General features: G+C 39.7%; 6 protein-coding genes across 12 annotated transcripts in view; 2 read left to right on the top strand and 4 right to left on the bottom strand.

Annotated features, from left to right (window-relative positions):
• Positions 1-258: 258 nt before the first annotated feature.
• Positions 259-3,440, top strand: LOC122880366 (SLC35A4 upstream open reading frame protein). Its single transcript, XM_044205402.1, has 3 exons — positions 259-350; positions 694-792; positions 1,230-3,440. Exons 1-3 carry the CDS (start codon positions 336-338, stop codon positions 1,425-1,427), a joined length of 312 nt encoding a protein of 103 aa, XP_044061337.1. The 5' UTR covers positions 259-335; the 3' UTR covers positions 1,428-3,440.
• slc35a4 (solute carrier family 35 member A4) lies at positions 2,036-3,440 on the top strand. Its single transcript, XM_044205401.1, has one exon. It carries the CDS (start codon positions 2,036-2,038, stop codon positions 3,011-3,013), a length of 978 nt encoding a protein of 325 aa, XP_044061336.1. The 3' UTR covers positions 3,014-3,440.
• Positions 3,441-3,833: 393 nt separating this feature from the next.
• Positions 3,834-8,837, bottom strand: LOC122880363 (kinesin-like protein klp-20). The gene is made up of 13 exons (XM_044205400.1): positions 8,821-8,837; positions 8,648-8,696; positions 8,494-8,555; positions 8,342-8,392; positions 8,091-8,207; positions 7,936-8,010; positions 7,767-7,849; positions 7,531-7,641; positions 7,286-7,408; positions 6,119-6,255; positions 5,831-6,039; positions 5,661-5,726; positions 3,834-5,554 (listed from the first exon to the last, which is right to left on the bottom strand). The coding sequence occupies exons 1-13, from the start codon at positions 8,830-8,832 to the stop codon at positions 5,444-5,446; spliced, it is 1,206 nt and encodes a 401-aa protein (XP_044061335.1). The 5' UTR covers positions 8,833-8,837; the 3' UTR covers positions 3,834-5,443.
• Positions 8,838-9,025: 188 nt separating this feature from the next.
• On the bottom strand, positions 9,026-12,405 carry LOC122880368 (toll-like receptor 2). Of its 3 annotated transcripts, XM_044205409.1 has the most exons (3): positions 11,806-12,405; positions 10,212-11,050; positions 9,026-9,961 (listed from the first exon to the last, which is right to left on the bottom strand). In XM_044205409.1, exons 1-3 carry the CDS (start codon positions 11,912-11,914, stop codon positions 9,929-9,931), a joined length of 981 nt encoding a protein of 326 aa, XP_044061344.1. In that variant the 5' UTR covers positions 11,915-12,405; the 3' UTR covers positions 9,026-9,928. The 3 variants fall into 3 exon arrangements, with proteins under 3 accessions (XP_044061344.1, XP_044061342.1, XP_044061343.1); XM_044205407.1 differs by having other exon boundaries at positions 9,026-11,050; XM_044205408.1 differs by having other exon boundaries at positions 9,026-11,050; positions 11,596-11,845.
• A 794-nt stretch (positions 12,406-13,199) lies between these two features.
• Positions 13,200-18,617, bottom strand: cd74a (CD74 molecule, major histocompatibility complex, class II invariant chain a). 2 transcript variants are annotated; one of them, XM_044205411.1, is made up of 9 exons: positions 18,378-18,617; positions 17,001-17,170; positions 16,096-16,187; positions 15,884-15,940; positions 15,719-15,802; positions 15,535-15,613; positions 14,413-14,616; positions 14,240-14,302; positions 13,200-14,120 (listed from the first exon to the last, which is right to left on the bottom strand). In XM_044205411.1, exons 1-9 carry the CDS (start codon positions 18,464-18,466, stop codon positions 14,113-14,115), a joined length of 846 nt encoding a protein of 281 aa, XP_044061346.1. In that variant the 5' UTR covers positions 18,467-18,617; the 3' UTR covers positions 13,200-14,112. The 2 variants fall into 2 exon arrangements, with proteins under 2 accessions (XP_044061346.1, XP_044061347.1); XM_044205412.1 differs by having other exon boundaries at positions 17,001-17,158; positions 18,378-18,594.
• A 950-nt stretch (positions 18,618-19,567) lies between these two features.
• Positions 19,568-23,667, bottom strand: part of ndst1a (N-deacetylase/N-sulfotransferase (heparan glucosaminyl) 1a) — a 42,877-nt gene continuing 38,777 nt past the window's right edge. For all 4 annotated transcript variants that reach the window (XM_044205406.1, XM_044205403.1, XM_044205405.1 and 1 more), the window contains exons 11-15: positions 23,339-23,513; positions 23,026-23,196; positions 22,375-22,484; positions 21,702-21,804; positions 19,568-21,588 (exon numbers count right to left, since the gene is read on the bottom strand). In XM_044205406.1, coding sequence (XP_044061341.1) covers positions 21,469-21,588; positions 21,702-21,804; positions 22,375-22,484; positions 23,026-23,196; positions 23,339-23,513 — 679 coding nt within the window. In that variant the 3' untranslated portion in view covers positions 19,568-21,468. The remainder of the gene's footprint in view (positions 21,589-21,701; positions 21,805-22,374; positions 22,485-23,025; positions 23,197-23,338; positions 23,514-23,667) is intronic.

A 23,667-nucleotide genomic window follows, 5' to 3' on the forward strand; every position in this document is an offset into this window, starting at 1 on the left:
TTTATACAGTCTATGACTGGGGCTTCACTAGTAAAGCCATCGGTGCTGTCTTACAGTAAAGGTGTATGTGTACAAAAAGAGAAAAAAATCCATTGTTAAATAAACACAGCAATAGGTTAGCGGTAGCAAAACAAGTACTCATTGGGTTATATGTCGCCATGAGCTGTCTCCATGTTCCAACCATAGTTTTTACTGGGGCCGCATAGTTCCTACAAGACAAAATTGCGGTTTAAACACCCTTTTTCATATCAGCCCCAGACCAAACTAATCGAGCAGAAGCAAAAATCGGTGGCTCAGGCTTATGAGCCGAACAGTGATCACCCCACTGAGCAGAAATGGCGGATGACAAGGTGAGTGAGTAACTGTGCTCTGGCTTTGAATGTATTTATTTCACGTGTTTCGTCAAATGGCAGCAACTGTTATAGGAGGACGAAAAAACGGCAGCAGTTGGCTGTAAAATTTAGTTACAGGGGCAATGATCGCTTCTAAAGTAAATTAATCGATCATTCAGCTGGCTAAGTTATGCTGCTATTATGTTAGCTAACCAGCAAACTTCGAAAAACTAGCTGTTTTGTTAGAGAAGCTCTCCATGGATGGGAAAGTTGGTGTCAGTAACTTTAGGATATGTTGTAATAACGTCGGAAATGCCACACTGTTTCCTAATAGAAATGTAATACTTTGCTTTCATCTTAGGATCCTCTGAAACAGTTGAAAGATCTGACGCAGCTCAAAAGTCAGTTGGAGGAAATCCAGAGGCGAGTAGAAAACGAAATTTCTGTAGGAATTCCTCAGGTAAGTTGTTATAGGTGTCTCTCATAACTGAGCACTCGAGTAGAATAAGTTCAAGTTGTTTTCAGTTGTATTTGCGATGGTGAATGTAAATCTCATGGCAGTTAAATATGAACGGAGACAATTGCCCTTCATCCACCTTGTGTATTATGGAAGTTAGAAAGCATTTCTCCTCACTGTTCAATAAAAACAGAGTCCAAATCTCAGTATATCCTCATTTAAATGTCTTTGTCACTTCCTTTACCTTTTTTGTTTAGTTTTGACTTAAGAGGATGTTTAAAGGTAGTCCTCTTATGATTATTTTGTGTTGTTGTAGATAATAGATGTTTTATCATGATGAATATGTTCTGTAAATGTGTTCAATTTTATTTACCCATCTGTATGTCCTTTGTCTGTGCTGGGACCATGTTGAAAATCCTGCTATTGTTTTGCTGTTGTAGGGAGGCTCAGTGTTGGGATCACCATTTCTGAAGGGCTTTCTGGCTGGTTATGTGGTGGCCAAGCTCCGCTCCTCTGCCATCCTGGGAGTGCTGCTGGGAACAATCACTGGCATGTACGCGGCACAGAGCTATCAAGTGCCCAACATTGAAAGGACCGTGAAAGATTATATGAACAACTTGAAAAAAGGACCAAAGTAATTTGGGCTGACTGCTGGTCTTGCCAGTGGCATACCAGGTACAAGAGGAAGAAATACTGTTGCAGCTGCTGGCTTGTCAGTGGCTCGTGACAGATCAGCCTTCAAGATTTCTGTGTAGACTAGACTTTGGATATAATGATATAACTGGAATTTCATTGGGGACTCAAAGTAAAAGACTGGCTTTTATTTTCATTTTTGTTTCAGGTTCAGTTTACTGCTCTGTTTCATTTCCATCTTCTATCTGTTTGATGTTAACACAAGATGTGAGACTTGCCTTGTACCTACAAGGTTTTAATGTTTGGTCCATCAGATTTCATAACTTGTCTTAGTTTTGGTGCCTGCAGCAGTTAGCTATCTAAACCTGTTAGATATTGAATTGCTCATGTGTAAAACAGGCAGTAATTCCTGCAAATGTTTTAATGTTCAGCTCATAATACATATAGAGAGCTATACAGAGAATAGTGCATCTAAGTGTTTTATAATTGATATTTAAATAGTTGATATTTATAGCAGTTTAATTGAAAAACAGCCAAAAAGTCAAGGGATTTTGCACTATAGCTAGTATTCAGATGTGTTAGAAATTAAGTGTTTTATTTTGCATCATTGAGGATGATTGTGATCCAGAATGTGGGACCCAGTTCCCCAGCGAGGATTAGGAGACAGTGGGTGAACAGGATTCAGTGGGGTGTCCTCTTTGGGCTGATGGTCCTCATCTATGGCTCTCATGCACCACTCATCACTCTCACCAAGGTAGATGGTCAAGTCCCTTTCAAAGCCTCATCATGTGTTGTTATGATTGAGCTAGCCAAACTCCTGATTTCTCTGGCAATTCTTGTTCTAACTGGGGGTACATCCACCTTACACGCTCCTCCACCTCTAGTCCTCGTGGCCCCCTATGCAGTCCCTGCCATACTGTATGCTCTCAACAACAACCTGGTAGTTCTCATGCAGGCCTACATGGACCCGAGCTCATACCAAGTCCTCTCTAACCTGAAAATTGCCTCCACTGCCCTGCTGTACTCCCTCTGCCTGGGCAAGAGGCTCCGGTCTGCTCAGTGGTTAGGTGTGGGGCTCCTCATGGGAGCAGGGGTGTGCCACAGCTACAGCAGCCTGGATCTAGGGGACCCTAAGAAAGCTGAAGCTAAGGAAGGTCCCAGGCTTCATATCACAGCTTGGGGGCTTTTCCTTGTGCTGGTGTACTGCTGTGTTTCAGGGCTGGCAGCAGTTTACACAGAGAGGGTGCTGAAGAGCCAGAAGCTGCCGCTCAGCTTACAGAATCTCTACCTCTATGTGTTTGGTGTGGCCATCAATGGGCTCTCCTCCTTCTCCTCTGTAGCAAGTGAAAAGAGCTTTCTGGAGGGATACTCAGGGGTGGTTTGGACCATTATAGCAGGGCAGGCAGCTAACGGACTCTTGATGTCTGTGGTGCTCAAGCATGGCAGCGGGATTACCAGACTGTTTGTCATTTCCTGCTCCATGCTGGTTAATGCTTTGTTGTCATGGGCCATCTTAGGGCTGCAGCTCACACCTTTCTTCCTCCTTCCAGTTTCTATGATTGGACTGGCAGCTTACCTTTATTATAGGTAGTAAAGTCTCCACCAAATGTACCACATGACCCATTGAACCCAGAAAAACTCATTACAATCTACCTAAACTTCTGTTTGTTCTAGTTGTTGAGTTTCAGATATGATTTGTTTTCTGCCTTCTGACTTTGACATCAAGAATCAAACACATGTATTTGATTTGTAACCATATACCATATGTCAGCCAATGCCTAATTTGACAATTTCCATCATATTTTAGGGGTAAAATTTCTGTTACACTGTCGCAAGTACATTCAAATAATAATGCACGTCAGGATTATTATATCTTCAGTGAAATATTTCTAAAGAGTGCTGCTATTGTCATCTTGGTGATTTTCTTTTGTATTGCATTCTCTGCCAAGAACAGTGTCAAAGATAATATCAAAGTGTTGTACAGTGCGTTAATGATAACCAATAAAAAGTAAAAAACTTGTATTACTCATGATTTACATTAAGCACATTGATTCCTAAACATCTTTTAGTCATACAGTCATTGTTGTTGGGATAACAGTTCAGCCTTAGGATCACCTCGCACAGCTAGAGCATCTTTTAACTCTCCCAGAGCTGTAAAAGAAAAAGAACTTTAAAATGTTGGTGGGAGGAAGACTTATCTCTTGGCATTCCTGTCACATTTTACTTCAGAGGTTAGGATAAGTTCTCTCTGTAATATAACAGACAGTCTGGTAGAGGTTAAGGAACACACACTGACCTTTACAGAGTTGTTTGTTGTCAGCCTGCAGCTGCTGGTTCTGGGCAGACAGGTAGACGGCATCCTGCACAGCCTCCAGCAGCACGCTTCTGTATCTGCCCTCTGACATCTTCCTCTGCTCCTCACTTACCTGACGAAACACTCTGAACACCTGGAGAGCAGTAAAACATACATGAAAAACATGGGGGAGATGCAGGAAGGAGCCAAAGATGCTTCTTTGTGTAAACATTTTATCAAACAGCTGTAGTTTTACTGAACAAACTGATGGTTAAATAACAAAATTTCTTGTTTTATTATGTTTGTTTAATATGTTTTTTTTGTATCAGGCATCTGTTAAAAATACTTATTTTCCCTGATCTTGTGTAGAATCTGTGTCCCTGATATCTGGTGTTGATCTGTAAAATCCAGTTTATTTTTTTGTTGCATTTGTGGTTTATAGATTTAATTTATGGGAAAGAAAAAGTTAAAGTGTGATTCTTAAACACTGCATTGACTACTAACTGTTGAAAAATATGGACTACAATCTTCACTCACGTGAATGTACATTGTCCAAAACCTAGCTGCTGCCTCCGCTGGTCACTCCTAACTGACTCAGGAGACCTGTGGAGCTTTCTTGAATAATTTTGGAGCTGAAACCAATTCTTTAGACCTGGGATCGTTTATACATGATACTTAACTCTAATAATGAGTGCAAAATTACATCATTCTTAGAATTTCAACCAACATATTCCAAGCGGCTTTATACATATCAGCCCAGGTGTTTGGAAAAGCACAGGTAACTAAAAGAGACTAGTAAAAGTAGTAACAAACTAATGAAAAGAAATGTATAATTAATTCTAATGATTTGAATCAATGTTCTCTCACTGATCCAACAAACCCCCACCTGCAGGCTCTCTTCTCTTAGACAATGCAGCTCTGTTTGGTGTCTGTGATATTGATTCTGCAGGTCTCTCTCAGCCTGCAGGGCCTCTGCGCGGAGGGCCTCTATCTGCAGCACCAGGACCTGCCTCTCTCTGGTCAGCACCAGCAGCTCTCTCTGGGGGCCTTCTGTCTAGCGGAGGAATGGATGAAACCATAAACAAATGCTAGGAAATAACAGAATGAAGTTGCAAATGCAGTGGTGTCCACTGCCCACCATAAATCCAGCTTTGCATTAATTTAAACTGACTCAGCATCCTCAGCTAAGATAGATCACAAACTGAATACTGTTAAACAACAGTGTATCTCATTATCTCACCGGTAGCTGTTCCTGTGCCAAGTCTCTCTCCATCTTCTCCACCTCCTCCTGAATTAATCTTCCATGGTCCTCCTTAAGTTGCCTCCTCCGTTCCTGTGCTTTGTTGTATTCCAATTGAGACTGAGCATTAAATTGGCAAAATAAATGTCTTAGTGTAGCCTGCCCACTCTCATAGATCATAAGTCTTATTTATATGTTTAATAGAGTATTCACAAAGCCTTGTAAACACGTTATCCAATCAGATGTATGGGTGTACAATGTTACATTTAAAATGGCAGGAGTTAGATGGAGTGCATTACTTGTTGACAGAGGTCAGATTTCTCTGTAGCAGCCCCGTTCTTCTCCTGTCTGAGAGCCTCCCTCAGCTGCTGGATTCTTGCTACTCTCTCCTGGACTTTCTCTACATTCCCTTTACCCTCTGTGGAATATGAGAAACACACACAACATCACTGATGTCCCTATATATAAAAGTTGACCAATGTTTCATATCACAGCAAATTGCCTCTGATATGTTCCTCCATTTCTTGTTTCAGCTGGTCTTGTACATATTTCTCTCTGTGATCGCTGCTGTGGCAGTTGCTATTTGGGGTCCGACAACTCTGCCAAATCAGTGCAAAACATGGTACTCATTTCATTATGTTAGGAACACACATAATTTGTTAACAATTTGTATACCTTGTGTGGAAAAGTAAACAATTTAGAAACCTGCATTTTGTCTTTTATCTTCTTTGACTCTTCCCTCCTCTTCTCCCATGACTGATTTTTCACAATCTGTTGGAGAGACCACAGAATGTATTTCAGCTATGAACTCAGTTAGTCCCTGCAGAAGATGGTGAGAAAGCACTATTTAGTATTAGCCTCATCTAATGAATTACCTGCAGGTTTTGGGTCAGCTCTGCCAGTCTGTAGGTATAGGCTTCACTTTCCCCCTGTGACATCATCACGGTTCTTAGATCCATGATGTTATCTCTGATCTCCTGCTCAGTTGCCCTTGGACACCAGCGAACAACAGTGGCCTTAGTTACCAAACTTCTCGCTTTCTGGGCCAAAGCTAAAGCAGAGGGGGTCTCGTCATCCAGGAGACCTGACGGATAAAGAGAGTCATTTCTCTGCTCACAGGATTATGGTTAAGTTGGTGTGTCTAGGCCCAGAAGACCACTTACCTTGAGGGCGGATGCAGTAGATGAGGACCGTCCTACTGTTTCCTGTTAATGCATCATTTAGGAGGAAAGGGAGGAGCTTGTCGCTTGTTGTGGCTTCACATTGGGTTTGGTCCACAACCTTCACCAGTGGGCTGACTCTGGAGAGTAGTCATCTATTACCTTTTACTGTATACTGGGCCTTTTTTGCCAATAGTGTACAAGAAATCAACAGGAAATGTTGCAATATGTTGCAATAATGAAACCACAACTTTAAAAATGCCACAGTGAATTAAACACAAACAGTCAGCAAAAAGTTTTTCCAAAACTTCAATAGTTATTTTTCTGTTTTCTGAGGTGTTACTGGAGCTGTTTCACCACCACCCACATACGCGTATCAAGCTGCAAGGCTCATTAAAGTGTAAAATTTGACTGAAATTAAGTCCTTCCAAGGCAGAAGATCTTGCAAGACTTTGAGCATAACTCTGTTTATATAGGAAGCAAATGATGTTGTCTTCATTGTTGATTTGACTTAATATTCTTTTGTCACAGCAGATATTTTGACTTGTCGTAGCAGGAAAAGCACAGGTGTAATAACATTAACAATAGCTCTGTTCTATTCAAGTGTCCCAGTATGCTATCACAGTGTGACAGTGTGACAGCGAATTCAGCCATCATTCAATTATTTACACCTGTGCTTTTCCTACTGTGACATGTCAAAAAGGGCTGTTGTAGTTTCAAATATATTTTAAAGGAATACTGAACAAAGGGTTTATTGTAACTAATGCTTTGGTACAGTTTAAAAGCATTTCCTCCTCCAGCATAACTTGTTTTGCTATTTTTTTCTAGCACCAGGAAGACCCCCAATGGACAGTTCAACCTCTTACCTTCTTAAAAAGGTCTATCAAGTCTGCAGATGTAAATGTTAATAATTACCTCTTATAAGGAAAGCCTTATTACAAAGTGGAGCCTAATTAGGAAGACTGAGATACTCTTTTTACAAGTCCTGAATGACTGCCATGCATGACTGGTGTGAGCTAAAGAACATTGGTAGCAATCCAGATATTAGGTAATGTAACTGATGGGTGACCACAGTTAGAATAGTGCTTTAACACTTAGCTGAACATTAGCATTTTTAGTTCCTCTGGGCCATGTAATAGATAGCTCACTGTATATGAGTACATGACTGACCCTCTGAGGTCAGTCCTGCTGGCTCCTCCTGCCAGGCTGAACAGCTGCAGTCTGCTGCGGCACACCTCTGACTCCACCTTCTCTGGATGAAGTTTCCACTCAACAGTCACTGAGAACAGGGAACTGAGGGAAGCACACACCATGAGACAATAACAATATTCATTCATTAAGTGCAGGAAAGGGCAACTTGAATGACACCGCATACAACAACCCGATGCTACATGGCCAGAGTTTATCTGACCTACCTGCTGGAAATAGAGCCTGCATTGGCCTTCAGTGTCTCCCTGCATGTTTCATACAGAGTATAGGCTTCGTCTGCTGAACACACACACACCTCACATAAACCTCCTACAAGCCTGAAAAAAAAGACTAACATTAATCATTTGGTTTACATAAGTGTTGCATGGATAATCTATTTCAATGTGCATTTGTTATTCATTGTATCTATCTTGATATATCAGTGGTCATCATTTGAACTCACCTTCCAAGGACGGGGTGTGTCACGAGTTTTAGAGTCTGTCTATTGGGGCTCAGAAGATCCACAGCACTCCCATCTGGATAAAACTGACATTGACAAACATCAGAAGTTATCCTGCACCGTGTTGTGTCTAATGTGATTTGTGGTTATGCTATTAAATAGAAGGACAAACCTGAAGGAACGACACAGAGATGAACAACTCCTCTTTCACTTGTGACAACATACGACTAAACAGATTTGCCAAGACCTAAGGCAAGTCAAGATAATAATAATTAATAGTGAGAAAACGTAAAATTTGCCAATATCAAGTTTTGTTTTGGGCTCCACCTGTTTGAGGATACTGTGGTCAATCTTCTCTGTGGAGGCTCCACATAACAGCAGTGCTCCATTATAACCACTGGATATGACCTCAGTGAGAGGCTGCAGGAGCTCAGGGTGGAAACTCTGCACATTTATATTCAGACTTTTAGTCTCCAGACATCCCAGTATTTGGTGATGAAAAGCTGTAAAGAGGCTTAGTGGAGCTCAAATAGAACAGTCACATTGGTATAAATCAGAGGTCAGAAGCTCTTTTGTACCTGTATGTTGTCAACAGTCACAACTTGGTCAAAGGAGAAGGATTTTGCTTCCTGATTGGAAAACACAATACAACAGTGAGAGCGTTCAGAAAGTAAATTGCTGGATGTTGATTGAAGCAGTGAGTGACTGAATTCAAATGTTTTACCGCAACCTTTCCTGATTTGTAGTCCACAGCATGTTCTTCTTCACTAAGGACTACACAGTCGTTACCCTCTGTGCATTAAAAAAACGACAACATTTAAACACAAATCTCCAGCGACAGCAAAGCAAATTTACAGATTTAACAGTTTTGTCGTTTGCTTTACCTGCAGTAAGTACAACTCCCACTCTTACTGTTTCAGCTCCCTCACACAACTGGAGAAATGTGGAAATTGGTCAAAAATGATCAAATCAAACAAGCCAGTCTCAGTTCCCCTAAATATTTTTTTTTCCTCCCCATCTTTACACATTTATGTGTATGCAAAAAGAAGGTACTTACAGCTGCGTTCATGTTCACAGTGGCCATGCTTATGTGTACCACAGCCACCGAGTCACCTGGATTTCATTACGCCGCACTGAAATATTAATGAGCCAGAATCTACTTTCACTGGTCCAGGTGAGCAGGGTGCAGTTGCCAAGACACACAGAAAGGTCACAGCTGAGGCTGTCGGTGAGCAGTAATAATTTTGAAATCATTTCCTTCAAACATCAACTTTATTATGTCCTTTTGGAATGTGTAACAGAAAGAGATCAGACTGATGTAACATTATTAACATTCAGTTTAAACCATGTAGATATACAAAGATATTGCAATATTAAACAATGGTGAAATAAAAACTAATTGTGACAATGTTTTTAGAAACTGATATATCATCTTTTGTCCATTTTATTACCCACAATGGAACCAACATCTAATACGGCACCCATTAAATTGGAGTTATAAGTTGTAACTCGTGATTTTATCAATGGTGATTAACCAGTAATTAATGGGAATTAAAGGTTTAAGCATTTATAATGCTTAATGGATGAGTTATAAACCATTAATAAGAGCAAATTTTGGGTTGCGAGGTTGTGAAAATCCCTTTGCCTGGTATTTATCCTTTCTATTTGGTTACCGATGTTGGTAATCCATTAATAAATGCTTAATAGGCTGTCAACAAATTGATTTTGGTCTAGATTCTCTGCAGCCCTCTGGGAAGGTAAGTTTACAATAAAGTAAGGTACAATCCAATCAGTCAAAGGGATTTTCACAACCTGGCAACCCAGAAATTGTTCTTATTAATGGCTTATAAATGATATATAAGTTTTAGTAAATCATTTATTAACTGATGATGGGTGCCTTATTAGAAAGTGGCACCTAAACGAGGTCACTATTTTATACAAACATCAACAAAAATAAATCAGGTGTGACAATAAACCTACAAAGAGTGTCAAACAGAGAGGAGGGCCGTGGTGTTGTGTACCACTGGTTGGCTTCTCACATGTTTCAAGAGACAAGCTCATTATCTGAGCCCCCTGCTGGGCCACTGGTGTGGCACACAGAAACTCTTCAGGGTAGTCCTCCACAGACACGCTGTCTGTGTTGTCCAGGAAGATGACGGTCTCCTTCAGGGCACAGTCACACTGATAAGGGTTCCTCCCTGCGTGGAGAATATCAAGCTGCTTCAGTGTGCTCAGACTGACACCTGTCTCATTTATCAAAATGGTAAGCTGGTTACTGTCCACCCTTAGCTCCTGCAGTTGAGACAGGTTATCCAGAGAAGGGAGATGTATGAGGCAGTTATTAGACAAATACAGCTTTTTCAGGGTTTGTGGTGGGTTATTGAATACCTCTAGAGAATTATAACTTAGATCCAGTTCTTCCAGAGATGTAGATAGTAGCGAGTTTACCTCTGTGATTCCTGAGTGGGAAAGATTGAGCATCCTGAGCGGCTTTGCCTGGAGGCAGTGTGGATAGTGGAAGATCGAGAAACTGTTCCTGCTGACATCAAGTTGGGTGAGGACAGGGATAAGACTCATGGGCGTGCAGAGAGACTGGAGGGAGGTGAGGTTGCTGTGTCTCAGATGGAGAGATTTCAGGTACTTGAATGAAAGAGAGGAGCAATGTGAGATATTCTGCAGGCTAGTGTAAGAGATGGGGTTCTCTGACAGATCCAGATGAGTCAGGTTTTCTATTCTTTGAGCCCACTTGCAGTCAATCTCAACCAAGCCAGAACGAACAAGGCCGAGAGATTTCAGAGAGCCAAACAACCAGTGGTGGAGCGCCTGGAAGGAGGGTTGGAGGAGCGAGGGGTCCACTGTTGTATCTTCCAGTTGAAGGGCTTTAATTGGAGATGCTCCCTGTAACTCTGGACGTTGTAAAAATTGGACAGCTCTTTCAAGAGTCAATTTTGACAAGCTCACTTCACTGAGTAATGAAAAGGAGATTGTGATATTGCTGAAAATGAGTTTATTTTTCTGGATTAACTGAAAAGCACATTCTGGACAGGTTATAGCCATCTCAGATACATCCAGTTTGCCATCTCTAAATTCCAGCTCCAAAGCCTGGACACAAGTCAGACTTTGTGGGTTGAGGATATCCATAACATTGCACACACAACGAGTTCTATCCTCACTTAAAATGCAAAGAGAAGTGGCCATTCCTGAAAGGACAGTGAGTCCCAAAAGCAGGAGTGGAATCAGTCTCTGATTCAGTGTCATGGTGTAGGCAGGAGGACTGTCAGCAATACCTGAAAATGTCAAGATCCAGAGAAGAGAGATTTTTACATAGGGTTTAAGCAGGTGCTGTAAAAAGATATAATGTCTAAATGTAAGGCTTTAAATAGAGCCAAACATATTTTTTACATAATTTTACATAATTATTTTTTGAAAGAAAGCCATCCTGGTAATGAAAAAGATCTTAAAAGGCTTCAATTGACCTTCTGGAACCTAAAGAAACTCTGCTTTTATACAGTATTTTTGGGGAACAGTGATTTCTGATATGGTTTGGGAATAAACCAAAAACATAACACGTTTATTTTAATTTAATGATTTTTTTAAGATGGTTTGTATTGTTGTCTCGACTCCAATTTCAAATTTGTTTAAAACTCCCTGTTTCGTCATTGATGCCATACATGCCAAGCAGTGTTAAAAGCTGATAAAAATGTCCTCTTATCCAAATTGGAGAACTGTTGGGTTCAAAATATAAACGTTCTACGATCTTAAAAAATCTTTAGCAACAACTGGTTCTAAAAATGCATCGGGAGAACATGAATTTAACAAGTCAAGCACTTACCCTCTAGTCAGTTTAGCATTTAGCTGTAGATGTTGATCATTTGTTGCAAGAACCGTTTACTGTGAGTTTAGTGTCTTTATTCTCAACTGACTTCCAATTTTCTGCTACAGATGTTCCGACTTCCCTTCACACGACATGTCTAAAAAAGAGAAGACCTGTGTTCCCGGACTTACAGTACTTCCTCAAAGCAAGACCCCAAAATAATCTTACCATTCTGATCTTTGCATGTCATCACCACAATGGAGAGAAAGGGGACTTCTACACCGATCAAAAGTTTCCTGGCAGATATGCATCCCTCAAGAATATGAGTAGATAACATGATGCTCCCGCCAGCAGCTCTGAGGACTGTGAAAACACCACTGAGGGGGTCAGCTGGGACAGAAAGCAGTGGTTTAATGTGACCAAGTTCATTAACTTCAAGTACTGTACTTAGTACAAATTCGATGTACTTGTACTTTACTTGAGTATTTCCACTTTATGCAAATGTATACTTCTACTCCAATACATCTCAGAGGCAAATTTTGTACTTTTTACTCCACTACATTTGTCTGACAGCTTTAGTTACTTTTCAGAGTACAGTTTTTCATAGCCTTCCTGTCCACATATCTCTAAATTTGGTAATTTTAAATTTGGATGTTTCTGATAAACTGAAGGATTAATTGTTGCTTTATGAATTAAGTTTTTCTGAACTCATGACAAGTTGACTTTTTTAGAGATACGTGGTTCTCACAGGACAGTGACGTGATATGATTTTATGGAATATGATGCATTGCTCTAGATTAAACTACCCAACAGTATATAAGTTAATACTTATAAGTATATATAATTAAAATTAGCACAACCTTAAACAACTACAGCAGAAAAAATGCAACATACACATTAACGCAGCAGTAATATTAATCTAAAAACATTATATATAATAGTAAAACACTGACAGGGACCATTGTTCTGCATAATGAGTACTTTTACTTTTAAAGTAAATTTAGCTGACAATATTTACATTCTTTGACTTCAGTAAGGTTTTGAATGCAGGACTTTTACTTGTAGTGGAGTATTTTCACACTGTGGTATTAGTACCTTTAGTTAAGTAAAAGCTCTGAATACTTCTTCCACCACTGACAGAAAGCAACATGGTTTTCTCCTGCTGTTAATTTCTTTGATGACTATTGGATGATACACACGGCCTCAATTAAGCTGGACTGAGTGCTAGCTTGTCAGCTTTGCATCTTTTGTGTCTGTCTGTCTCTCCTAAACGATTATCTTAGAACATGTATGGGGAAAGAGGGAGGGATATGTGGTTGCCAAATCATGTACAGGGGATAATGAGAATTAAAGGACCAAAGGATGATTAAATTAATATGCTATTGAAACTGCAACATGTTTAGGTTCTTGAACACGAAATGCCTTGAGTGTAAAACTGAATGAGTCTAGTGTGCTTCAATGAAAAGTGAAAGATGGCAGAAAACCAAGGACTAAGTGAGCAGTGTCACTGCATCTAATCAGGTTAAAGTTTATTTAGGCCTTATTTTGTTTATAGCTTCAGAAATTATTTGATCTCAGCAGGACATAACTAGGGTCGGACATATGTATAACAATGCAAACAGTGTTATTAGGAAAACTTTATTTTGCCTTCTTAACACAAATACCTTCATAGAAAAGTCACTTTCTCATACGGTCACTTCCTTTAAAGGGCCGGATCACCCAAATTACAAAAAAACAAAAACAAACATATAAACATTTTCTCACTAAACTCTCATATATCTAGCCATGCAAATAGTTCTGGTTTTATTTCGCGTGTGGTGATCACAGCATTGAAAAACATTTACAAAAAATTAGAAAAGCAACATCTCTCTCAAGAAACCGTGTCCCCATTACTCTGAATAATCCAGACTTCACTGTGAACAGTTTTTATTGGAACTACTTTCGACCAAATTTGTCCCTATGAAAACTGTCTTCAGTGGGGTCTGTGGATTATTCAGAGTAACAGGGGACATTGTTTCTGGAAAGAGTCTTGGCTGTTCACATTTTTAAATGTAACTTTTCAATGCTGTATGCAACATAAACAAACTTCCATTCCCCTCTATTGTAGTGGGGTGGAAGCAGACATCTCAGAAACTACCTCCATGTGTAGATACTAGCGTAGAGGTAAGGGAGAAAACATGTAATTTGAGTGAACCGACCCTTTAAGCAAACACGTTTAACACACATACTTTAATATACTGTAGATGATATGAACATCTAGATTAATATGTCAATGAGAACACCCCCAGATTTGTTTGCTATAAAGCACTACAATTTAAAACATTAAAAGAAATAAACTGTAACAGGCCTCTACTGATTTTATTTCAAGCAGCTAGCAAAATAGTTAAAATCAAGAGGTTACATGGAAGAATACCTGATCAGAAATTAAAACAATTACTGCACGCGGTTCAGCATCCATCATAAATTGAGTTATGTTATCATGTCTGCGAAGATTGCTTGAAGAAAAGAAACACCCAACACCTTGCTTCATTTGTTTCACTGATCTGGAAAAAAGAAAAACACAACTTGTGATGATGTGTAGCAGCCAACAAATTGCTTGTGAATAAACCTTGTAACTATTAATCCACTAAAAAAAAACAAAAAACATATTTGAGGCACTCACCATCAATGCTGATGGTCTTCTGCATCAGACTGGGTGCAAACGCCATGCGACGAGGAGCTAGGGCTAAAATTAACAGGAAAAAATGTGGCAATTAAGTTATTTTCATCATTCATGACAGCCTCTCACATGAAATGCTACAGATGCAGCTTTGAATCTTAATCTGTGTCTAATACCTCTCCTCTGACAGTCGGGGCGGCCGCGCATGGTGGTGCCCTCAATGACTGCGCCAGTCTCGTCCACACACCAGCAGAAGCCAGTGGCGTGCCAGCACTGCATGGGCTTGTAGCGGCCCTGCTCGTCACACTGGGGCTTGTAGGAACCGATCTTGCTGACTCCAGGTGCTGACTCCATCTGGCATTTGGTCTTGATCAAAGAGGCTGAGGGTTGGAAAAAGTAGAGAACATTGGGAGATTAACATTCTGTTTGGTGTTAATTACCGGTGACTGCAGCAAAGTTAAAGCAATACTGCCACATTTTGAGAAATACTTCTTGCCAAGAGTTAGATGAGAAGATTGATACCACTCTCGTATTCACCTTCCATTTAATAAAATCCATTTAATATGATATATTAATATAGCCAGCACCTGGTTAGCTTAGCATAGCCCAGAGACTGGAAACGGGGAAACAGCTAGCCTGGCTGTGTCCGAAGGTAACAAAATCCAACTCTATCATCTTGAAAGCTCACTATTAACATGTTCCATCTTGTTTGTTTAATCTATACAAAGTGTAAAAATGATAATTCAGTTTTGGGTGGGGGTGTTAAGTGCAAGACTGTCTCTTGGCTGGGAGCAGTAACTTTAGCCGTTTTTGTTAAACAAACAACATGAGCATGTGCTGGTAGGTGGATCCCCCCGTTTCCAGTGTTTGTGCTAAGCTAACAGGCTGCTGGCTGTAGCTTCATATTCAACATACACATCTGAGAGTGGTATTGATCTCCTCATGTATTTACCAAAATGTCAAACTATTCCTTTAAGACTAGGCTAAATCTTTTAAGTTTCAGTGTAGGAAATAACACTTGTGATAAGAATAATATCAAGGAGTGCTACTGCACCAAAATAAGGCAAATGTTAAAATTATCTTGGTATGCATCTTGTGAACTCCTGAGCTCCACACTCTACCCCTGCTCAGCATATCTCTCTTACATCAATATTGTCACAGTAATATAATACAGCCACAGCCCTTAAACTCCCTACTGGAAATATAATTTTAAAAAACAGCATCTACTATCAAAGCAACAGTCTGGATCAGAACATCAGCTAAATTCTCAAATGTAAAGGAAAGAAAGTTGCAGTAACCTGGATCAGCCGTTGGGGGTACAGGCTTCTGCTGGGCCATCTGGAAGATCAGCCAGTAACGCATCCAGGACTCAAAACTCTGCAGATTATTTCAAAGTGCAAAATGACTGACAAGATCATTTCATTTCATTCATTTCTATTTTAGCTGCAGTAGTTTCCATGTAAAAGGCGCATGAGACTTTACCTTCCACTCGCTCTCATTCATCTGCTGCTTCAGGCCCTGCAGGTTGGCGAGGAAGGTCTTGTTGAATTGCGGCAGCTGGGAGTCCTGCTCAAAACATGACCAGAGCTTAGTGACAACACAACATCAGCAATGTGAGTGACACACAAGATACAGAGTGCAACACACCTGCATGAGATCCTTCAACTGTTTCTCCACACTGACAACAGCAGTGTCCTGCAGTTTCTGATGAGAGGGAACAGAGGGATCAAAAGTGTTTCAATTCATATTGGAATGTATTCATTCATTATACGCCATCCAGGACAATATTTTAAGTCTTAAACAAGTTTCATAGATTCAGTTAAATTAATTGTTTTTCCAGAAGGCAGGTTTAAACCTACAGTCAAGGGAGTCTTGGAGTCCTCATTCGGAGTGAAGTCCATCAGCAGAGGCAGGCTGTTCATGGGCATGTGCATCTTCATTGGAGCCACAGCTGTAAAAAAACAATGTTTTATTTGTGTTTTGTCTTTCACACTTTATGTAAGGAGTAACTGTGTGCATGGAGACAAAGATAAGATGGAGACCTTGGAGAAGTTCCAGTATCCCCTGATAATATTGACTGAGAAACAACATTGACCGAGAGTTACACATTGTTTTGCCTCCTCCCTGGTGGCGAGATTATACGTGATTGTGTATGACGTGGGAAATAATGTAAAAAGCTGATCAAATGTAAAGTTACTTTAAGTTTGGGGAGAGAATTTTTGTTTGTTTTTACTGAACGCTAATGAAAAAGATGGAAAAATATATGGATATAACATTTGAAAAAAACTCCCAGAAACAACTTTTGTTGTTTGTGGGATAAAATACACACACATTTACCTGATCTAAAATTATATCATTGCACATAAAATAACATTAAAGCTCCACAGAATTAATAAATACATAAATAAGCTAAACTAAAATTAAAACTGAATAAAATGTAGGCAGCATGTGATCAAACGGATGCTTTTCGTCACAGCAACTCTGCTACATCAGATGTGTTGAATGCTAGATAAAATATTATGGTGCCTAACATATGACACTGCTTGAAATAATAAGATACATAAAGATAGCACACAGCAGATTTCTTCCCCCTATGAATCAGCAGCAAAACTTTCATTTCTCTGTCCAGCTTTCAGATCAAGTTCCTTAAAGCAAACTCTCACTTCCCTCTCCACCTCCTCCTCTTGTCTGACGAAGACTATTACTCATTAATGATACATTCCTACTTCTGTCTGATCATTAGGACTTTAATGCCTCCTTTTACCCTGGGATGAGCGGGTCAGCTGTTTGCTCATTCTCTCTGAGTTCTTCTGCAACGTGTGGATTTGCTCCTTCTGGCCGAACACCATGTAGGCAGTGAAGACCTGGCTGGCCAGCAGCAGGCATGCCAGGGTGGTCAGGCCTGCCACCTTCAAGGCACGACTGTTGGAGCCCCTGGGAGAGAGAAATAGAAAAATATGTGTCTCTTGAAGAGCATAAAGCACATGACACACACATGTTTTGATACTGAGTTTGGACTGTCACAGCCCCATATACAAACCAACAATGTTGCTATAATCCACATTCTAAAGAAAAGCAAATATACATCATCATCTTTTTGAAGTTATGATATTATTATTTACAGTGATACATATAAAAGTCCTGAAAGCAATTAGCCTTTTTCTCTGCTGCTCATAATCAGCCAATAGAATGTGAGCATCACTTGTTACTAGGCAGACACCTTTCCCTGGTGTAAGGACTTACACACCCAATTACAGTTTAGAGCCTATTTAATATGTATAAACAGGTGTAAAAGTATTTATTTCATAAGTACAAGACCATAACAACTGTATATTCACTTATTTCATACGGTTCTGCTACAATGAAAAGTGAAACTTAAACCCAGAAACAGGAAAAACATGTATTTCCTGCATATATTTGCTGTATGTAAACAATGTCATCATATCTAATCGCATTTTTATTAATATGTTAGTCTGTTAGTTCTAGCTTATTTTACGAGAATATAATTAAAACTAAATGCATGTATAACAACAAAATAGTCAGTGATGTGAGGGAAACAACAAGCCTTATTTAACCCTCACAACTAACACAAACATATTTGTCATACATTAGAGACATTATTACATTTTAACAATCATAAATCATGTATTTCTAAGTTGAAATATAGAATACTGGCCAATGTTTTTCTCTGTGGTTAATTATGAACCAATAGCATGACAGCATCACCAGTTACTAGGCAGACGCCCTCTCTTGGTGCAACGCGAAGTGTCCGATTGAAGTTAAGATGCTTAAAAACATATATGTAAATATATATAAGTATATAACACGTTGTAAAGCAATAACTAAATCCACTTATTATTTCATGAACTAATCTCATGCAAAGAAAATGTGAGAGTTTTAACCAGAAATCAACATCATCCCATTTTAAACACAATTTTTACAAATGCTATGTTCAGTGAAGTATTACTCCTGTATGTTAGCTACTAACTTGAAACCTAAACATTTCACAAGTTTTAATTGTGATTTATTGCTCATTTTTATTCAGCTATACATAGAGGAACAGGTACCTTATTTGCAAAGATTACTACTGAGCAAACAGCTGTTGTTATGAGTATACATTTAAATGATAAATTCCTCTCACCCTGTGGGTCCTGCAGGGAGAATAAGGGCTTCATCACTGCCTGCCAGACTACCTCTGGCCATGGGAGCATCTTCTGCAGAGTCGGCCATCTGTCTTGGAAGTTTCTCTCAGCTTCTTCAAAGCAGCAAACTGGCGAAAGTCCGGCAGGTCAAGCAGATAAACGGTCTTGAAATAAGGAAGGATTTAACAGACAGGTTCCTCAGAAAGGTGAAGGGATGTGGAAAGTCCCTCTCTTAAAAGCGCTGTGGGATGGCTGCTGTGAGAGCTTGCGAGCTGTGATTGGTCAGATTATACCACCATCACTTGTTGATAGAGGCAGACAATAGTGAGGGTTTCTTTACAAACTGAATTTCACCATAACTTCTTCTGTTGAATGGTTTTATCTATTATTTGTGCTAATTCTAAGCTAAAATGGTATATTCAATTACTGCAGGTTTAATACTGCTATATTTATATTATTACTTATTTGTAGCCTACTGGTGAATACTTAGTTTGGTTTAGCACTTTAACTTTAAGCAAAGTTACTGCTTACAGGGGAAAAGAAATAAGCAAACAATAAAGGCAAAAAGCAAACAATAGTATTACTACTACTTCTAATACCAAAAAAAAAAAAAAAAAAATGACAACACATTTAATACCAGCCTACTAAAATGCACTTTTATTCTGACATATTTGTCAGTAGTAACCATAAGAACATGTGTATTGTGGTAGTATTTTAACTTCAATTTATTTATTTGTTTGAATGCAGCAATTCATCTTAACTTATGTTGGCCTCTGTTTACTTCCTGAAACAACAGGATTGTTTCGTTGGTAGATTTTTGGTGTTTCCAAACAAGGAATTAAAATCAACATGTAAATCTACTTTAGGTTAGGTTAAACATCAAGAACAAAATACATTATTTATAAATTATTTTGTTGTTGAACAGGCCTATGCTTCATGGGATTTTGAGCAAGATTCAGGTTGTTTGCTTCTCAAAAGTACCTCACCATGAAGTGAAACCAAAAGACAAACTAATTTCAGTTTCAGACAGTCTAAGCTTCTAGAAATCTCTGCACAAAAGCAGTCACCATCATCCTACTCGTTTTGAACTTCAAGTAACTCAAGACGCTCAATGAAATTAAAAAATGGTTTGTTCTGATAACAGACAGGGAGAGATTCTCCTGAGAAAAGAGGGGAAAAGATCCAAATATTGAAAAATACAGTGGTGTTTTATTTGCAAATGAAAAAGCACCGACAATATTAGTTACACTGTAAAAATTATTGACAACAATTACAAATCTTTATCATACAGTCCAGGAGATTAGTACCATCATTGCTGTTATGTGTTATCACTTAATACTTTATATGGAGAGACTCAGTACCTGTGTACAATAGTTGGCAGTGAGAGGACATGAGAGGAAACAATCTTAGCGACACACCTCCGCACAATGAAATAATCCGAACTCCCCTCAGTACAGCACTGACATTTCACACTACGGGAATGGGCTGATGGAGAGTGTAAACCCAAACACATTCAATAATTTAGGTCTACCGAGGGTTGCGTATTATGTACATTACAAAGTCAGGAAATAAAGGACCAACATGTGCATTGTTATTATATCAGAACATTGTACAAAACTATTGCAATAAGAGCAGCTTTTTATCTATGCTTGACATCTAGTTGCAGTGGTAACACCTTGACCGACAACCAAACGTCTGTATGGTCTCCTGGCAACTTTAAACATTTTTCCCAGAGACAGCTTCCCCCCCAAACCTAAACGCATCTAGTAAATGAGAAATGAAACAAAATATATAAGACAAAATATACAGTTTTGACAAAAATGCTGAAAATGCTGAAAACAGATTTGAAATGCACAATCTTGTTCTGTACACTATCTGAATCTCTCGGACCCGAGTGTTTTATTAAACATACAGTAGCTAGCTTATGATCTTCTTCACAGATTGTAGCAGGATCCATTTTGTTAAGTGTGCTTTCCAGTAACCGGTTATGTTCAGAATCGATGTTCACTTGAGTGCCTTAAATATTGTGCTTTCAACATCTATCCTACTGTTCCTGCTTCAGCCAATTTAGTGGTCATGGAACTGACTACAGAGGAGGCTGAGCCGAACAGTTTAACAAACCAGTCTGCTGTATGTCTGGCCTTTACGAGAAAACTGAGCTAAGATGTTTAGTTTTGGTACATTCTACAATAATGCATTTCCATCAGCATTATAGAAATGTTGAAACAAAATCTGAGCAAAGAAAACAAAACATAACAAAATAAAATAAAATAAAATAAAGAACCCCCAAAAGTCTATGTGGTAATATTTTAATGAAGATTGTGTCCTGGCACTTGTAAATGCGATAACTAGATTCTACCAAGGCCTATCAAGTAAGGCTACAACATGCAGCCTGAGTCAAGACTCCAGATGCCCCATTCTCCTCTGATACAAACACTTCACTTATATCAAAGGCATTTGCAACCAATCTCTCTCTGTCTGTCAGGCTGTCATCCATTTAGTCAGTTATGTTGCCTGTTTTAATGCAGAGACACACAAGATGTAGTGTTCATCTCTTCCACCCGTTTCCCAGAGCTGAAAGTGTGAAGACTGCTTGCTCAAGCTTCAGACTTTTTCTCCTTCCTTTGATTTTCAAGATCAAGTTCATGCGAAGAAGAAGAGAAGGTTTGATTAAGGAGAGCAGGGATGTGATTATCAAGCACTGAAAGTCCCTCCTGTGCATCGCTGTGCCTTTCCTTCTTCTTCAGGACACAGTGGAGGCCATCATTAGGGCTTCCGTGGTCCTGGTTTGTCCTACAGGGGAGTAACGGCATCTCGAAGCTCAGGGGGAAAGGGGAGCGCTATCAGCTGCTGAAAGCAACTAAACTTTCTTCTTGCTCACCATCCACTGTTGTCCTGTTCATTTTGGGAAGATCACAGTTTAAGTTTTGAGTTCTACTTGGGCATCCAATCCTGAAATCTCCATATATTTCAGTCTTTCTTTCAAAATTATTTGGGATCTTCAACATTTCAGGCCGCTCGCCAAGCGTTCCCCAGCAGGGTCGAGCAGTGGTTCAGTGTGTGGAGCTGTGGTCTCCCCCTGTGGTGCTGCTACCTGGTGTGGACCAGCTCTTCTCTGAGCCAGCTGGGCAGCGGCTGGCCCATCCTGTAGAGCAGCTTGGACAGCTCAATGTTGTGATCCCTATAGTACTCCCTGAGGAACCCCTGCGACTGAAGGAAACAAAAGAGGTAAGGTGAAATCACTAAAAATATGATCAAAAATAGTGAAAATGAAACATGGGAAAATGTATTTCTTAAAGCAAAATCTTTGCAAATGATCATACCTCAGAGTCCATGTCAGGGTACCTGCGTCCTTTACTCTTTCCCAAACACTTGGTCTTCCCGCCCTCCAGCAGCTGACACCAGAAGCCTTTCTTGGGGTCGAACCTGCACATAATAGATACATAAAAGAATGTATTGTGAACTACAGAATACTCACTTAATTTAGAATTGAAATCTACTGTTATCAATCACAATTTTGCTATACTGTACTTAGGTCTTAAAAAAAAAAAAAGAAAAAAGAAAGATTTTTATTTATATTTCGGCCATTATGCCTTGACAGTGCCAGTGGAGAGATGACAGAAAACAAGGGAGAGAAAGATGCAACAAAGGTCCCCAGGCGGACTCGTCTCAAAAATGTTCTACGGCAAAGCCTTGCAACAGATTTTTGGTTTCTACAACAAAACAAGAGCACACACTGATTCCTGCCAGATGAATAAAATTAAGCCTTATATATCTGCCTTGTTTTATTTGCTGAACACCTGAAACTTAACTTGTTTGGAACCGATTGTGTTGCATACACATGTGGTGAAAAGTGACCGGTGTCTGCCAGCTCCAAACAACAACTAATGTAATCTGTGGAGTCTAAAGCTATAAATCAATATATAAATTCATTCGGAAACTTGGCGGCTGAAGAAGTTATACTGTGACTGATTTAAAGTGAAGGACAATACTCACGCGAGGATCTTGTGGTAATTGATGACGTTGGCCAGGGTCAAATACTTCTGGATTTTATCCATGACTGAAGCAGGCTCAGTCTTCAGCATCTGTCCATCCAAGACTAACAACTGGGTAAGACACACAAACAGTACCAAATGTCACATCATTATCACAATAATTTAACAAATTTAACTTGCTAAAAATGTTCCTGGTAAAAAAAAAATACAAAGTTTCTTCTTATTACCACAATAGCTCCCTGAAAACTTCAAGTCTAAATTAAATGATTTGCTTTTTTAAAATAGGATAAACTATTACAACTTTTTTTTAGTTGATTTTTTTTTAGTAACCGGAATGCAGACCACACTTCATTATATCTTGCATGTGCAGCTGTCATTTTGGGGCTTGTTTTTCTCTGAGAGTATCCCTCAACGGCAGCTTTTTTCCCTCATGGTCAAGTAGATTTACACTGCTTGTAAGGACTAAACAAGCCTCCTTTACTACAAACTTTGCTGGAAAACAATAACTGCCAGTCACCCATAAAGCTTGATTTACATAAAGGGCAAAGTTTTTACATCCCATCTTGAGCTAACTTGGCTGATCTAAAATACTTAACATTGGTAATCTTTAATTTACTGCCCACCACTACTTGCATGAATACACCCACAGTACCTGGCTGGAGTGGTAGTAGTTGAGCCAGCGCTCCAGGTGGATGGCGTACCAGCCTGGCACCAGACAGCGATTCTGGAGGACCCGTAGTTTGACTGGTGCGTCGTGGGCTGCAGTGATGACGTCATGGAAGGAATATTTCAACGCCACCGGGTCATCGTGGGCTCTTTGGTGCTGTGGGCAGACAGAGAGGTAAGGAGAAGGTCGTTTAAGGAGGATACGTCTTAAAAATAAATTCCTAATTCTATTACAATGACTTATTTAAAAGGTGCTCGTGCAGAGATGAACAGAGAAGTGGGGGGTGCCTGTGACAGACCTGGTACCAAGAGTAAGCTCTGTCCGCTGGGTTGATAAGGATGGTGATGATCTTGGCTTTAGGCAGGAGAGCTGCAGCCCTCTGAGCAGCCACCTCAGAATCAAAGTAGTTTGCACTCTTCTCAAAGTAGTAGTCTGAACTGGTGTTGGAGGGCAGAGGAAAGTACTCCATATACCTAGAACATATAACACACAACAAACAAAAACATACAAGGTGTTACGAGCAGCCACAGTTGATCTTGTCCAATTTGCTCTCCACAGATAAGGATAATTTCTCTGTACGCTGTGTGAGTGATCGGCCATGTGCATCAGCTTGTAACCTCACATACA

Source organism: Siniperca chuatsi, linkage group LG8 (assembly GCF_020085105.1).
Source record: "Siniperca chuatsi isolate FFG_IHB_CAS linkage group LG8, ASM2008510v1, whole genome shotgun sequence".
NCBI lineage: Eukaryota > Metazoa > Chordata > Actinopteri > Centrarchiformes > Sinipercidae > Siniperca > Siniperca chuatsi.